The following is a 17932-nucleotide window of genomic DNA, read 5'->3' as shown; positions in this document are numbered from 1 at the left end:
TTCAGAACATCTTAAAATGTACATATGTAGATCATGGAAATCAAAATTTAACCCCCTAACTATCTCACATTTGGGATCTTAGTGATTATAAACTTGTCTACATTGTATGATTAAGGGTTGTACAATATGGTCATGCAGAATAAGGCGTTAATATTTGCTTTATAAGTAATAATAAACAGCCAATATCCTAATATGCATACTAATAAGCTACTAGTTAATAGTGAGAATTGGACCCTAAACTAAAGTGTTACCATTTTTTTTCCCATGACCCCCCCTAAAATAAAAATCCTAGAAACGCCCCTGTTCTCTATTATGCTATTTTAAAGGTTCCTAGTTTTGTTTTGGAGTCTCCTACAACAGGTTCACATGCATCCAAGTTCAAAAACACTTTTCATAATATACATCACACATCACCTCATTTCTCAAAGAGTGTAAAAACGGTACGTTCTCATACTATGGGCCCTATTTTACAGATCTGAGCTCATGGTCTGAAGCACACGGCGCAGCTTCCCTTAGGGCGTGTCCGAATCCACTTTTGCTAGTTTAACGGGAAAAAACGGTCGGTGCGTCCGGCGCATGGTCTAAAAGGGTTGTCTCTCGTCTCTTAATGAGTCATGGGTGTGTTTTTGGGCGTAACGTGCAATAAACCAATCAGAGTCTCATCTCCCTTTCCCTTTGAAAGCCAGTTGTGCTCGCACCATGGCAGATTCGTTATTTACATGTGAGCGGAAAGACTGAACGCTTCTCCTTTTATTTTTTTATATTTAAACGTGTGTGTGTGTGTGTGTGTGTGTGTGTGTGTGTGTGTGTGTGTGTGTGTGTGTGTGTGTGTGTGTGTGTGTGTGTGTGTGCTGCGCGTCCCTTTGTGTGTAATAAGCAGAGTGTATGTGCATTGCGCACTCGCCTATAGGCGCATATTACTAATACACCCTTTAAATAACACAAAAAATACTGCGCTATAGCAACGCGCCAACAATGTTCCTGATCACACCTGGTGTTGGGTGAACAGATGCGCCAGTGCATTTGCTATTTGAACAATGTGGCGCTGGACATGAACATGAGAACTGCGTCGGGCTGAAACTAGCAGAACACACTTGCGTTGCGCCTGGATTTGCATTGCCCCAGTGTATGATAGGGCCCTTATGCTGCGTTCACACGAACGCGAATAGAGCGTCAAAATCGCGTCTACCGCGTCTAGTTGGATGCTTGAACATTTTGAATCTATTCGAGCGTCCACAGCAAATTGGACGCGCGCATAAATCGAGTGTTTGAAGCGAAATAGACTCGCGTTCAAGGCGCTCCAGGAGAAATATGTCATAAAACACCACTCTGCCTCTTTTCATTTTCATTAAAAATATATATTAAGCATTAATAGCCACACATATGTGGTCCAGGCAACCCCTACATTATCTTCACTGCATGTATATTTAAATATCCTAAAAAATAAAGTTGTAGAACTTCTTTTTGCCCTCAGTCAAAACAATTTGGCAGACAACAAATTATAGATTCATGAGAGCAAAGATCGGCCGTTAGATCCACACAAGATGAACCAGGACAGGACATCAGAGCCAGCGGCAGACGGCAGAAGGACTGGCCGAGGAAAGGCTGCTCTCGGCGGGGTTATGAGCGCTGAGCACTGCTGATCGCCTGGATCTCACAACTCCAAAAACACACTATTTTTTTTAAATAGGCGCTCTCTTTAAAAATAAACCACAGATTTGAGCTTTAAACAACCACATTCTCACCTGAAAAAGTCTTAAAACCTAATTTTGTGACACAATAGTAGTATTTTTAAATTATGCAGGTTTCTCATCACGTCACTTTACCACGTGACCGCAGCGAGCAGGCTCCTGATTGGTTAACGCAGCGCGAATTGACGCCAAAGTTCAAATTTTTCAACTCGGGCGTCAGACGCGAATTCGCTTCAAACGCGTGAATGCACAAAAGCACCACTCGCGTGTAACGCGCGTATCGCGCAAGACGCTCAATATGCGTCCAATTCGTGTCATTCGCGCAAACTGGATGCGCAAATGAGGCGGAATAGCGTCTATCGCGCCGCAGGACCTTTAGACGCGCGTCAACGCGCCTTTCCATTGACTTAACATTGAAATCACTCGCTCCTGACGCTCTATTCGCGTTTGGTGTGAATGCAGTATAAGTCTCTCTAAACCCATCCTTTCCGTGAGATCACTGATTAGTTAGACGGCCCAGTCTGCTGTGATTGGTCGACCGCTTACAGCACATATCGGACACAATATACCTACTACCATATCTGAATTTCAGCTCCGGAGGCTTCGTCTGCACGGCCATAATTACGGAAATCACAGTATCATTGAGAGCGGCAATAGGGTAGGGTTAAGACGCATGGCATGAAGTTTTTTACGCAAATTGACCCGAGGTTCAAATCCGCCTTTTGCAGAACTCGCTCTACTCCTTTTTCCCATCACATATCAGATCGGAGAGGCATTTATTTCAATAAAAATGAAGAAAATATTAGAAAAGTGGAAATAAAGAGTCTAACATGTGTTTTATAATAAGTGTTTATCAGTTAGGGGTATGTAAACAGATGTGCTGAATTAGAGACGATAAAAGTGAGTGGGTCCAATATAGGCATGTGCCGGTATCAAATTTTCATGTTGCGATTAATTGCTGAAGCTTTTATCACGGTATACGGTATTATCACGATATTGAAATAAGTTGCAAAAAAAGTGTTGTCATACTATAACCGGTTAAATCACTTTCTTATAACAAAAGAACCAAACATTTAAATACAAAAAGCAATACACAAAAATGTATAAAGTAAACAAATATTTAAAACAGATTAAAGTGCAAAAGAATTATAAAGAACAATAGGTATGCTGAAATGTACATTTAACTAAGATTAATACAAGCTTTAGAAGTATTTTTCATTGTCAGTTTGTTAATGAAGGAACTAATGTTAAATACTGGAGCCTTGTAGAGTGTGTGATTGATCAACAGTCAGAACATATTCAAACAATATCTAGGACATGTAATTTAGTCCAGATTAAAATATAAAATGCAAGTTTGAAAATGAATAGCCTTAAGTCTTTAAGTATTATGTATTAGGTTATGTGATTACTGGGGAAACGGCTGCATTTCTGCTGTTCCGTCAGCGCCCTCTGCTGTCGAAGAGTGAATGTGCACTTCAGCGTCTCCTCATTCCGCCATGTGCTCGGCTCATGCACGGTCTATTTACATCAGTGCGCGTTCCTCTTTGACATGTTGTTCATTTTAAACGGTTGATGGGTAAAGTATTCTTAAAATTCATTCTAAAAATCTGAATAATTCGTAATAAATAATTATTCACGGTATTTTGAAGTGCCCACGATAACAATATTGTGCATGTTCATTATTGCGGTATATCGTATTACCGTTTACCGGCACATGTCTAGTCCAATATCATTGATCGTAAAAAGTGGCTGGGTCTTGTCCCACCCACATACAATGGTTCCGACGCCCATGTGCACAGTGATACAAAGAGAAACGATGACGTTTGTTTTTCCCGTATCATTTCCAAAATCCTTTTGAAGTGCATGGAAAGTGGATTTGCAACACAAATCAAACTCTTCCAGTCTCAGCTACAACTACAAATCTGTTACATTGTTATGCAAGTATGTTATGGGAAGTGAGATTGGAAATACCGATGACTTGTTTTGGGCAGATCAGAATCGATTCCAAATGACTGAATCCAATAGCGAGACTCAAAACAAAAGTCGAGCGGCTCTTTCAGAAGTCATGACCTGACAGCTTGAGCCAGAGTTCCTGCGCTTCATGCAGAAAAGACCTTCATAAACATGCGTGACGCACTATTGTTCTAACATCTTATGTTTTGAGTAAAGATAATATTCCTGCCGCAATAGTTTATTATCCTGGAGATCGCTGTACTGTGATTGGCTGTGCTCCAGTATTCTCACCACATGGACTGTTTTTAAAATATAACCTCTGAGAATGTAAGAAAAATCAAAACAGCGCTGAAGGGTGTGTTGCGAAATAAATCCAAGTTTGTTTGATTTCACACCGCTCTCTTTCCTCAGGCACGGCAAGCTGTTGCAGAAACAGCTGGATGATATTGTGGTTTACGAGGATCTGAATGGAGAAGTTCGGTTCTCCAAACACCTACCGAACCCTCACAACCTCAACAAGTGAGTCCTGTGATGACGTCAATTTCAACTATAAAGCAGCTCTACAGAAGATATATAGTGTTATGTTCAATTATTCAGTGACAATTATTCATTCAATAGTTTCAAGTACAGCTAAATCGGTACATTTTACTGCATATTTCCATATTCAGAGTGAATATGTAGCTGGAGTGATTAAAGGGGTCCTATAATGCCCCTTTTTACAAGATGAAAAATAAGTCTCTGGTGTCCCTAGAGTGTGTATATGTGAAGTTTTAGCTCAAAATACCCCACATATCATTTTTAATAGCTTGTCAAAATTGTCACTTTTTGAGGGTGACCAAAAAGGCACTTGTGTTTTTGTGTGTGTCCCTTTAAATGCAAATGAGCTGCTGATCCCCGCCCCCTTTCTAGAAGAGGGCGGAGCTTCAAGAGCTCGTGTTAGCAACTCGGATTACCTCACAGACACACACTGAAACTGTTCAGCCTTTTATATTCATACCGGAGTCGGACATTGATGGAGAGACTCAAGAAGAAGAGACAACATGTAGAACGAGACAGGACGTTTCTGAAGGGATAGTTGATGAATTTATGAGTTAACGATCTTCAGTCATTGATTAGCATATTCTGTCATGATAATCTAACATCCGCTCATGTGGGAACTGTTGTGAAATGAGCCAGAGAATATCTGCTGATGAAGAGATAACAGGGATAGTTTAGTTTAATTACGGTTATAACTTATGTTGTCATCTTGCTTTATGACATTCTATTGCATTTGTGTTTGTACTGTATTGCAATAAATGTGAAATACGGACGACAGCTTGACTCCCAAATGTGCTTGACTACAACAACTCTTCCTCTTCTCAACATGTTCCAGTGGGCGGGTTTATGTATATTTTAGGGTTAGTGATGTCACTAACCCATGAAGAAGCTTGTTGTAGTCCCTACCAGCCGTTTGTTGTAGTTCTTAAAAAGGGATTTCTGTAAAAGAAAATATCTCCCTTTGCTTTGAACTTTGAGTGACGTAACTTTGCAGATGTTGTTAATGCCCAAACATAGGGATGCACTGAATCCAGGATTCGGGTTCGGATTCGGACCAATATTGGGCTTTTTGGCGGGGTTTGGTTTCTGCCGAACCTTAGCATTTTTTTCCACCGAACCGAACCCTAGGCTTGCACTATGCGCGCTCCACTGGTCGAACGTAAATACGCCGCAGTTGATTATGGGAACGCGTTTACTAGCTGGACTGTTTGAATGCAGGCTGTGAGAAAGTGAAAATGGAACTCGTGAACAGAAAACGTGTTGTTTGGCAGTACTCTCAGTCAAAAGAAGGCGATTCAAGTCGAGCTACATGTTCAATTTGCAATGCCGATTTGTCTCGTGGTGGCAAGGAACCTAAACAATAGCCGCTGTTAAAACATTTGCGTATGAAACATCCGATAGAATACGAGTTGTGCATGAGGGAATCTACAGACAGCAGCCAAAATGCAGCAACTTCAGGTACGGCAAAGCAAGGACAGTCATCATGGCATAATGTTGCCTATTCTTAATTAAAATTAAATTAAATTAAAAATACACTGCTGTAAGGATGCTCATGTCGGTTAATTTTCCCAATGACAAACGTTGCTCATTATCCGATTACCGTTAACTGATAAGATTATAATATTGAATTGGCATTATACGATTGACGAGTGTCTGTGACCCGTTAAAAATACTTTTTTTCACTGGTTTATTTTACTGTGCAAACATCAGCATACAGATCAGATAAAATATAAATAAAAAGAATAAAATAAATAGGCCTACACTAAATATTTTTCACTTAAAGGGTTAGTTCACCCAAAAATGAAAATTCTGTCATTAATTACTTACCCTCATGTCGTTCGACACCCGTAAGACCTCCGTTCATCTTTGGAACACAAATGAAAATATTTTAGTTGAAATCTGATGGCTCTGAAAGGCCTCCATTGGCTCAATGCACTTTACACTCTCAAGACCCTTAAAAGGTACTAAAGACGTCGTAACAAAGTCCATCTCACTACAGTGGTTCTACAATAACTTTATGAATCGGCGAGAATAGTTTTTGTGCGCAAAAAAACCCTAAATAACGACTTGTATAGTGATGACGATTTCAAAACACGGCATCATGAAGCTTCGAAGCGTTATGAATCAGCGAGTCGAATCAGCGATTTGAATCGCCAAATTTCAGCAGTTTGGATCACCAAATTTCAGCAGTTTGGATCACCAAATTTCAGCAGTTTGGCGGTTTGACACGCGATCCGAATCATGATTCGACTCACTGATTCATAACGCTTCGAAGCTTCATGATGCCGTGTTTTGAAATCGTCATCACTATTCAAGTCGTTATTTAGGGTTTTTTTGCGCACAAAAACTATTCTCGCCGATTCATAAAGTTATTGTAGAACCACTGTAGTGAGATGGACTTTGTAACGACGTCTTTAGTGCCTTTTAAGGGTCTTGAGAGTGATCCGTGCATTGAGCCAATGGAGGCCTTTCAGAGCCATCAGATTTCAACTAAAATATCTTCATTTGTGTTCTGAAGATGAACGGAGGTCTGACGGGTGTCGAACGACATGAGGGTGAGTAATTAATGACAGAATTTTCATTTTTGGGTGAACAAACCCATTAAATAATTACCAAATTAAGATGACAACACGAAAATACATTAAATCCGTTTGAAGCTTTGAAGAACCGGAATAGTTTTTTTTGTCAAATAAAAATAGCAGGCCTACCTCAACCCCCACCTTGTATGTGTTTTTTTTTTTTTTTTTTTAAAGTAACATGTCTAAGTGATGGCACTGATGCCCCGGGAATACAGAGATAACGCCTCGCTAGAGCGGCCAGCCTCGGGGTAACTTAAAGGGTTAGTTCACCCAAAAATGAAAATTCTGTCATTAATTACTTACCCTCATGTCGTTCGACACCCGTCAGACCTCCGTTCATCTTCGGAACACAAATGAAGATATTTTAGTGTAAATCTGATGGCTCTGAAAGGCCTCCATTGGCACAATGGCACAGTTCACTATCAAGACCCTTAAAAGGTACTAAAGACGTCGTTACAAAGTCCATCTCACTACAGTGGTTCTACAATAACTTTATGAATCGGCGAGAATAGTTTTTGTGCGCAAAAAAACCCTAAATAACGACTTATATAGTGATGACGATTTCAAAACACGGCATCATGAAGCTTCGAAGCGTTATGAATCAGTGAGTCGAATCATGATTCGGATCGCGTGTCAAAACTATTGCGGCAAACTGCTGAAATTTGGCGATCCAAACCGCTGATTCGACTCGCTGATTCATAACGCTTCGAAGCTTCATGAGGCAGTGTTTTGAAATCGTCATCACTATATAAGTCGTTATTTAGGGTTTTTTTGCGCACAAAAACTATTCTCGCCGATTCATAAAGTTATTGTAGAACCACTGTAGTGAGATGGACTTTGTAACGACGTCTTTAGTACCTTTTAAGGGTCTTGAGAGTGAACCGTGCATTGTGCCAATGGAGGCCTTTCAGAGCCATCAGATTTACACTAAAATATCTTCATTTGTGTTCTGAAGATGAACGGAGGTCTTACGGGTGTCGAACGTAATTAATGACAGAATTTTCATTTTTGGGTGAACTAACCCTTTAAACCCTTTAAATGATAGTATTAATCGGACGTTGTTTACTTCATTAATGTGTCTACTGAGGATGGGAGTAGGATTCGATATTCAGTTTCGGATTCGGCAGAATCTTAACCAGTGGATTCGATATTCAGCCGAACCCCAAAAATCTGGATGCGGTGCATCCCTACTCAAACCGCAACATTACACACTCACTAAAGTAAAAAATAAACCTGTAATCTAACTATAAATATGTGTTTCAGACTGTTAGCTGGTAAGCTGGAGAGCTGGTTACAAATGATGCTGAGATGGTCACCAAAAGAGCGGGGCAAAGATTTAAGACAGCAGAGCAAAGACAGTCAGGAAGTGGTCAAAGAGCCGGAGGAGGACAGTAAAGAAACCAGTCCAGAGGCTGGCAAAGACTCTCCGAAAAGTTCCTGTTTCTGCTTCGATGAATTACGCCGCATTCTGAATCTAAAGGTATGCCGAAGCTCTGGAGGCGATTGACCTCCAGTCTGACCCTCAGTATCATCCTAATCCCCACTCCCACGTCTCATGTGATCGTCTCTCTCTTCTCAGCTGGTCCACGTCCTCAACATGACCTCCGCTGAAATATTCACCTACTCCGTGCAGCCGCAGGAGGACGTGGCGTCCCTGCAGGAGCGAATCGCCCAGGACGCTCGCATTCCTCCGGCCAATCAGGAGCTGCTGCTGGAGGCGGGACTTGCCCTGGAGCCGCAGAACAGCGTCATGCAGTGTGCAATCGATTACAGCGTATGTGTGAAACATTTTCAATGCTACAGTACCTTTTTTATTCAGTCCGATTGATTTCATCCTGATTGTGTCGTGTTTTTTAGTTGATGGACGCTCGGCGCACAGATGAGCCACTTGTTTTCCTGTTTGACCGTTCGTGCTGCAGCTACGAGCCTCAGTTTACGCCACGTGTCCTTCCTGAGAACGTCCGATTTGTCCGTGAGTTGCTGTCCATTTCTTGCCTTCGTTCACCTCCATATGCCAAAAGCCTTGAAACATTTAAATGCAATAAAATGTATGAAGTAAACATGCGTTTCAAACTTTAAAAGTGCAGAAGAACTATAATAAAGAATCAGAATTTTTCAGATGCACGATATATCGACCACCATATCAGTATTGCCCGATATATGTTTATTTTTAGCGTTATCAACCCAATAAAAAATGTGGCCGATATATTAAAGCAGATTAATAATGGATTATTTCCTTCAGATGTGCACTGTTTGCCATGATGGTGTTGAATTGCTTGAAATATGACTGGAATCACTTTGAAGACTTGCAGGATATTCTTATAGTATGATGACCTCTTACACACTATATTGCTAAAAGTGTTGTGACACCTGCCTTAACATGCACATGAACTTTAATGCCAAGGTTTAGGAGTGTGTTTAGGGGAATTTTTGATCATTCTTCTAGAAGTGCATTTTTGAGGTCAGGCACTGATCTTTTTTATCCCAAAGCTGTTCTATCGGGTTGAGGTCAGGACTCAAGTTCCTCCACACCAAATTCGCTCATCCATGTCTTTATGGAGACGCTTTGTGCACTGGTCAGTCATGTTGGGACAGGAAGGGGCCGTCCCCAAACTCTTCCCACAATGTTGGGAGCATGAAATTGTCCAAAATGTCTTGGTGTAGCATTAAGAGTTCCTTTCACTTGAACTAAGTAGTGTTGTTTTCGTCAACGAAAAGTATGACTAAATATCGTCGTCAACGAACCTTTATAACGTGACGAAAACGAGACGCAACGTAAATGCTGGTCATGTGACGATGATGAATAAAAACGAGACTAAATGTGGTTCACAAAATAAAAACTATGCTAAAATGTCTCTTCATTTTTGTTGACGAAAATGAGATGAGACGAAAAGTCGCGTTTTTATTATTATTTTGCAGTATTTCTGTGCGTCTCATTCAGGGGCTGCATCAGGTCTCACTGCGCAGACGCAGGCGACATCACTCTCTCTTCAAGCCCCACTCGCGCGGCATTATAGAAGATTTAGGTCCGGTCAGTGAACGAGACCGATGGGCGGGCAGTCGGGGTTCGTAAGCACTATTTGGACGGTAATTGTTTGTCCAGCGGTCGTAAGGTGTCTTTATCATTTACAGGGGCTAGTCAGTGATTTTATTGTCGTCTTAATCCAGAATATCAGTGTTTTTCTCAGGTTTTCCGTGTAAAAATCTCCGGCCGAATTACCGAACTTACTGTTTGAGAAACACCAAGGTCGTGTGGTGCCGTCTGAATCCACATCTCTGAGTTTTCAATAATATAATACAGAGCTGCCAACTCTCACGCATTGGCCGTGAGACACACACATACGAATGGTTTCACACGCTCACACGCCACACCCCTGATTTCTCACGCTGAAGTGTCAACCTGGGGTGCGTTTCCCAAAAGCATCGTTAGCCAACTATGGTCGCAAGTTCCGTCGTTATCAACATAGTTCAACCAGTCGTTGTTTCCCGAAACTGTCGTTCGAACGAACGTTCGCAAACAGCGTCGCAAACTTGTGTGGTTGCAACGACAGCTCTCGACCTGTGGTTAGAAGCAGAGTTTCTTGTTTGCATGACATGTGGACTTAATAAATCCTTATCTTGACGAGAACAATTCTGTAATGAGCGAAGCGGTGCGGTGTGACGCTCAGCTCAATCTCACGGCCCAAGCGAACGCTCCACTCATGAACTGCGCGCTCACCAGTAAAACAACGTCCGCTCAAATCCAGTTCTGACATGAAATTTGCCTGTACTTGTTGTAGCTATTAAATGTAGCTATTTTGTTTAATATTTATGTTTAAATATTATAGTGCTATTTTAAATTTAATCTGAAAAGTGCATAGACAAAATCAAAGACATAGGGTCAGAAATGATTTTGAATTTCGTTAAAGCCAAACAGACGGAGCGCAATAGAATAGGAACGCAATAATTCTGACTAAAATATACATATTTCTAAAATATTTGTTGTTGGACAGTAAATGTGCCATATGTGGAATTTTAAAAACCAACAAGTAAATATATTTTTATGAAAGTGACCATTATGGGGTAATCAAGTATTCTAATAGCCTATGCTTTTTCAAAATTATTAATTTAGTTTTTGGCCACCGTATAAACCCCCTTTTTGCACAATCCTACATTACATTCACTGTATTTCAATATCAACATTGCTTTTAGGACATCAGTGGGCAGAATGTGAGATAAAATTATTAAAATAAGTACAGATTAATTTTTTTCCAAATAGAAAAACTTTGAAAAAAAACGGGATATATATCTATATATATTATATACCGGGGTATATACCGTTTTATCACCATTCAGCCAAAAAAGTATTGGGTTTATAAAATCGAATGATTCTGACAGTTTTTGCCATTGAAATGACTGGGGGAAAAGTGTCCCAATAACCCTGAATTCACCTCATACTCTTTGAAATCATAATTATTTAGCATTATGTTGCTTGAAACCCCAAATATTACAACATTCTTCATTAACAATTGTTCAGTTATTTGTAACAATGCCATTGTAAAAATGCTTTTTGATAGTAACTTAGCTATATTTTCAAAAGGGTAGCTTGAATGTAACAACTAGTTTAACTTACAAGTAGCTTGTAAGTTAAAGTAGTTCTATTTAGACAAAATCATGCCTCTACATAGTGCTTTAAAATTGTGTCTTATAGATGCATTTTGTCTTAATAGACACAGAAATCAACAACAAAAAAACAATACTACCCCATTCAAATACTGATGCAGAGAGAATGTTTTCTGTGGTGAACCACTGAAGTGTGTGTGTGTGTGTGTGTGTGTATATATATATATATATATAGAAAGAGAGAGAGAGAGAGAATGTTTTCTGTGGTGAACCACTGAAGTGCGTGTGTGTGTGTGTGTGTGTGTATATATATATATATATATATATATATATATATATATATATATATATATATATATATATATATATATATGAGGCAAAAAAAAAATTGCTTTGTACCGCAACAAAATTTTGGTTGGCCCCACCAAACCTCACTCCAAGATTTTTCGAAAAGTTGGCAGCTCTGAATATATAACTTCAGAATTCACGGTTTATATCCTTTTTGGCCACTGCAGAGCACCGTGCGGCTGTGCTTCGCTGTTATTTGGATGCATTTGAAAGATCTAGACTTGTATTACTGAAATGCTGGCAAGTGTTTACAAGAGCAAGATATTTCATCACCGCTCAAAAAAAGAAAGAAAAGCACGTAAACATTTGAAATGGGCCGTTATAACGGCAGCATTATGATTGCCTCATAAGCGAATAAGAGGCTGTATTCACTTATTTCCGCTCATTTCCATGTAAAATAAAATCACATCCTTTATTTTGAGATAAAATACAAGACAGAAAAATTTCCTGAATGGACTTATTGCACAGGCGGCAACCGATCACGGTAACACACTTGAGTTCTCTGAGCTCCTGAGAGCGGCCCATTCTCTCACTAATGTGTGTAGAAGCGTCTGCTTGATTTATACACCTGTGGCCATGAAGTGATTGAACACCTGAGTTCAGTGATTTGGAGGGGTGTCCCAATACTTTTGGCAATATAGTGTGTCAAAATCTCTTTGATTTCTCAATTCATGACCCCTTTAAAGTGCCCACAATACCGTGCAACTCTGGTAATGTCTACAGCTCAGAGAAGAGTCACTAAACTGATGTATCTTGTTTTGTGATGTAGAGAATGAGCCCAAACGCTCGCTGCCCTACAGCTCCCAGAGACGGACGTGGGGTCAAGCGTGGCACACCATCCGTGACCTGAAGGAAGACTGGCAGAGGCTGCAGCAAGGACAGAAAGTAGCCATGTAAGACGAGATCTGTAGGAGCTAACGCTGATGTGAGAGGCTGTAAATGACCCGCTCGCTCTCTCTGTTCCAGCATGAGTCTCCTCAGACATAACGGCACATTATCAAAGCAGAAGAACGAGATGGTGTCCATGCACCAGAGGTTAAAAGCCACGCTGGAGTTTTTCAGCACCAGTTTGCACATCGACATCGACAAATACCAGGAGCAGAGAGCAACGGGCATCGGTATCACACACCTTCAGAATGACATATTAGCGTACCCAAATCTGTTTTTAAAGGGTTAGTTCACCCAAAAATGAAAATTCTGTCATTAATTACTCACCCTCATGTCGTTCGACACCCGTCAGACCTCCGTTCATCTTCAGAACACAAATGAAGATATTTTAGTTGAAATCTGATGGCTCTGAAAGGCCTCCATTGGCACAATGCACTTTACACTCTCAAGACCCTTAAAAGTCCATCTCACTACATTGGTTCTAAAATAACTTTATGAATCGGCGAGAATAGTCTTTGTGCGCAAAAAAACCCTAAATAACAACTTACATAGTGATGACGATTTCAAAACACGGCATCATGAAGCTTCGAAGCGTTATGAATCACTGAGTCGATTCAGCAGTTTGGCGGTTTGACACGCGATCTGAATCATGATTCGACTCACTGATTCATAACGCTTCGAAGCTTCATGATGCTTTGTTTTGAAATCGTCATCACTATGTAAGTTGTTATTTAGGGTTTTTTTGCGCACAAAGACTATTGTCGCCGATTCATAAAGTTATTTTAGAACCACTGTAGTGAGATGGACTTTGTAACGACGTCTTTAGTGCCTTTTAAGGGTCTTGAGAGTGAACCGTGCATTGAGCCAATGGAGGCCTTTCAGAGCCATCAGATTTACACTAAAATATCTTCATTTGTGTTCTGAAGATGAACGGAGGTCTGACGGGTGTCGAACGAGATGAGGGTAAGTCATTAATGACAGAATTTTAATTTTTGGGTGAACTAACCCTTTAACATCACTTTTAGAACGATTTACTCGTGTTTTCCAGCTTCTGAAAAATTATTGAGTGTCTGGAGAGAAATGGAGCAAACCGCCCTCGACTGTGGACAGGTACTTGCCTATTTCATGTTATATTTGTAGGGGTGTGACGAGATCTCGCGATATTAAAACAAAAATATTTCTCGTTGAGGTTCGAGAATCCATGAATTGCATTATTAGATGGTTTTCTAAGGCTGCATGATATATTAAAACAATTCAAAATTCCTAATATAGCATAGTGCAATCATTTATAAACCCACATTAACACAGGACAATACATGTTTTCAATACATCGATTTCAAAATAAAAGCTTGTATGTTTTGACGTCCACAAGTTATTCTTCAAGAAATGACTGTGACTGTAGCATCTCTATCATAAAGAAGTGGCCAAATATTAAATATTAAGTGGTCATTTGAATTAAATGTTGATTTGATGATGCTGTAAAGTGTAACAACAAACGCCAGGCCGTTGCCGCCCACGGCAGGCATTTGATATAAAACGTGCATAAGTTGATAATATTATAGTACATTAAGTTGTTCAATAAACCCATCAAATGACTTGCTTTTGATACTTTATTTAAACCGATTATCATTGCCACGTTGTTGTTATATATGCAAGTCATTTTAAAGGCTATTGTTCAGTTATTCACGCTACTGGTCTATTTTTGTTACCACAAAAATGATCAAATTACTCAATTGTCAAAATAATGATGAAAATAATTGTTGGTAACAGCCTTACATTAGTCAAATAATAAGTCAAATGCACCTGCATTGTTTTGCATTTTGTGACTTTCAGTGGACTCAAAGACTTTTTCGATTTCTAGTGTTTCTTAAAAATATCGCCTTGTTCTCGTGTATCGTCACGCACCTACGTATTTGCTATCAGAGCGAATGCCTGTGCTGTTGTAACTGTGTGTTGTAATTGTGTGTGCATCAGACAGAAGACGTGATTAAACTGGAGGAGGAGATGATGACCCTTCAAACTGATATCGTGGAGCTCCAGAGACAGCCGTGGAGGAGTGGAGAGGCTTTAGAGACGCTGTAAATCCACACACACACACACACACACACACACACACACACACACACACACACACACACACACTAGTCTCATGTAGTCATACTGATGACCTGTGTTTAGAGGGAGGCAGCCAGTATATTGTATTGACCAATTTTGGTATTATTAAGATTACATTTTACAGGATTTTTTTTTAAATAAAATATTTAAATAATCTTAAATAAATGCAAATAGTTTAGAGGTGGTGAACCACAATGACCAGTTGGTCATTTTATATGATATGTTTTATATCATATTTGATACATTGGGCTTTTATGGCTCTTATAGTATGATAGAGTAAGAATATCAAAAATATTGATATACTGAAATAACTGAGCTGTTTCAATACTCATTTTTCTGCAGTATTGATACACTGAAATCAGCTGTGTGTTCTCTCTGACGGTGAACTGACACACACTTCTCCTCTCACTCACTCGTCTCATTCGCTCCGGTTGAATAGTGCTCGTATTGGGGATCATTTTCCATTTGACTAATTCCCACAGGTTTCACACCAAAAGCGTGCGCACCTCTGATATATATTACACTATATAAGCACTAGGGGTGGGCGATATAGCCTAAAAATGATATCACAATATTTCAAGAATATTTGCGATAATGATATTTATGATGTTATAGAAAAAAATATATGGAACAAAGTTTTATTGGTGATTGCAGCTGGTCGGCAGCAGTATTTATTAGTGCAAAATGAAGGGCATTTTCCATCCTTTTCCAATGAGCTGCTGTCATTGAAGACAGAATACTTCATTCCAAGTGTAAATCTATTGTCATAAGGCAGCAGCTTTATAGTGCAATAGCAGTGACACAGTCAAAAGTAGCCTTGGTACAAGTTGGTTGTGTTTTCACTGCAAATCTTAAGTAAAAGTATAACTCCTTAACATTGTAGTTTAACAACGCACTACTTTATCTCTGTGTCTGATTCAAAGCGGGCAGAATGCTAGATCTCATGAGCCATAACTGATGGAAATAACCGTCAATTTTACCCTTCCGGTCAAATATTGTGCTGCAAACATCAATAACAGCTTATCAATGTTTTGTCAGTTGTCAAGAGGTCTGACCGCTCCCTTTTTAAGTACTAAATCGCAGGCCCACACGGAATCTGTGCGCGCAGATTTCCGCAGATTGTAGTGCCCGTCATGTGAGAAGGGGGAGTAGCTGCGCTTATTGATGTGACTTTTTTTTAGCGAGAGAGTGATATTTTAAAGGGGTGATGAATTTAGAAATCAACTTTCCTTTGAGCATTTGGTATATAAAAGTTCTTCGTGATATAGGAATATCCTGTAAGTTTCAGAGCTGAAAACGTCCTTGCTAGTCAGAGAAAAGCTTTTATAGACACCAGACCCAGAAAACGAGAGCTCTCAGAAATACACTCACCTAAAGGATTATGAGGAACACCTGTTCAATTTCTCATTAATGCAATTATCTAATCAACCAATCACATGGCAGTTGCTTCAATGTATTTAGGGGTGTGGTCCTGTGTCACAATGTCACACAGCTCCAATCATTTCAAATTGGTTTCTTGAACATGACAATGAGTTCACTGGACTAAAATGGCCCCCACAGTCACCAGATCTCAACCCAATAGAGCATCTTTGGGATGTGGTGGAACGGGAGCTTCGTGCCCTGGATGTGCATCCCACAAATCTCCATCAACTGCAAGATGCTCTCCTATCAATATAGAATTAAGGCAGTTCTGAAGGCGAAAGGGGGTCAAACACAGTATTAGTGTGTGTTCCTAATAATCCTTTAGGTGAGTGTATGTCGACCATTGACGTAATAGGACCCAGAAGCACCACCTCAAGCCCCGCCCACCGACTCGTTGAGCGAAACGATGCGGAATCGATTGTAAACAAGATACAGGTCGAGACTGGATTTGCAGACATATTGAGATTAAAACCAGGGCTTAAAAACGGAAAAAAATATCAATGGGTTCACTCCGAGCAGAATCGATATTATAGCGTTTCCGTTTTTGCGTTCCTCAATAAACATTACTGTTCCGAAAACAGTTGATAAGAAAAAATACCGGTTAATAACGTTATTTTAATTTAGCCTATACTTTAAACAAATATGTATAAACAGACTTATTTTCACTCAATAATAATATAACGCATGGTAATTAAACTTGAATATTTATTTCATAACATTTTTAAAACCACAACAGAAATACATGCATTAATTACAAAGCATAAACAGCGGGACAAATATTGACCTGTTTTAATGGAGCGTTAGACAATCGAAAGTGGCCTCTTATGCCTAATTCTTTTCAGAAGAGTGACAACATTCTTTGTATGTACTTTTTTTCAACACGACTTGTTTTAAAAATTGCATGAATAAAGAATAAATAAACTGGATAACCATTGCTCTTTTAATGCACTGTCAACTGGTAATTTCAAAGCAAACACTGCGCAACACAGCATCACATAATCAGATTCAGTCAGCTAATAAAGCTTGATCATTTAATGTAATATAACATATCATTTAATACGAAGCATCAACCGTCTATATAGAAAACATTGACCTGTCCTGTATTGGCAATCTGAAAGACTATAGGACAAATGTTTGATAGATGCTATAGTCTACTTGGACAGGCTTAAACAAAATCCACAAACTAGCCTAAATCAGACTATTTGAGCTTAAAGTCCGTACTGCTTATTTAAACATACGAAAAGAATATCCTCCAATAACTGCACATTCATTGTAGACCTCAGCGGGGAAAGAAATGTCCTTGAGGCATGAAAATGCGCGCTCTATACTGACGGTAGATTCATAGATGATGGCGCGCGGGCATTTCACTCACGCTTGATCCGTCAATGTCACATGCTGTAGCTACTCTATTCATGATTGGTCACTGCCAAATTAAAATATTAAAGAGAACGATAAAATAACGTTATTAACCGGTTAATGGTCATTTCAAATTAACGTTTCTGTTCAGAACGATTCAAATTGATTTTGATTTCGTTTTTGTTCCTCTTAAAATTTCGTTCGTTTCCGGTTTTCGTTTTCGTTCCTTGAACCGGTTCAGAGCCCTGACTAAAACACAATGCTGCGCCTTCTATATTGGATCCGACAGGAACCGTGCAACACACTTATGTGAGTAAAACATGTTTTTATATGTGTTAGTATTGCCTTGTTACAGATCGTTTGATATCTATTGATTACATAGCACGCGGTCACAGGCTGGAGAAGATGTTATTGGTTCATTCGGTATCAGACACGGACTTG

At 39.6% G+C, this 17932-nt stretch overlaps 1 protein-coding gene across 1 annotated transcript in view; it reads left to right on the top strand.

The window, feature by feature from the left end:
- The window catches only part of ikbkb (inhibitor of nuclear factor kappa B kinase subunit beta), an 88550-nt gene that overhangs the window by 62492 nt on the left and 8126 nt on the right, over positions 1-17932 (top strand). The window contains exons 9-16 of the mRNA XM_079827459.1: positions 4056-4163; positions 8024-8240; positions 8340-8534; positions 8618-8732; positions 12480-12603; positions 12677-12828; positions 13647-13708; positions 14573-14676. Of these exons, the coding sequence (XP_079683585.1) occupies positions 4056-4163; positions 8024-8240; positions 8340-8534; positions 8618-8732; positions 12480-12603; positions 12677-12828; positions 13647-13708; positions 14573-14676 (1077 nt within the window). The remainder of the gene's footprint in view (positions 1-4055; positions 4164-8023; positions 8241-8339; positions 8535-8617; positions 8733-12479; positions 12604-12676; positions 12829-13646; positions 13709-14572; positions 14677-17932) is intronic.

This window comes from Gobio gobio (genome assembly GCF_949357685.1).
Source record: "Gobio gobio genome assembly, chromosome: 10".
Classification (NCBI taxonomy): domain Eukaryota; kingdom Metazoa; phylum Chordata; class Actinopteri; order Cypriniformes; family Gobionidae; genus Gobio; species Gobio gobio.
The sequence above is the reverse complement of the archived record's forward strand: the minus strand, read 5'-3'. Positions and strand labels throughout refer to the sequence as shown.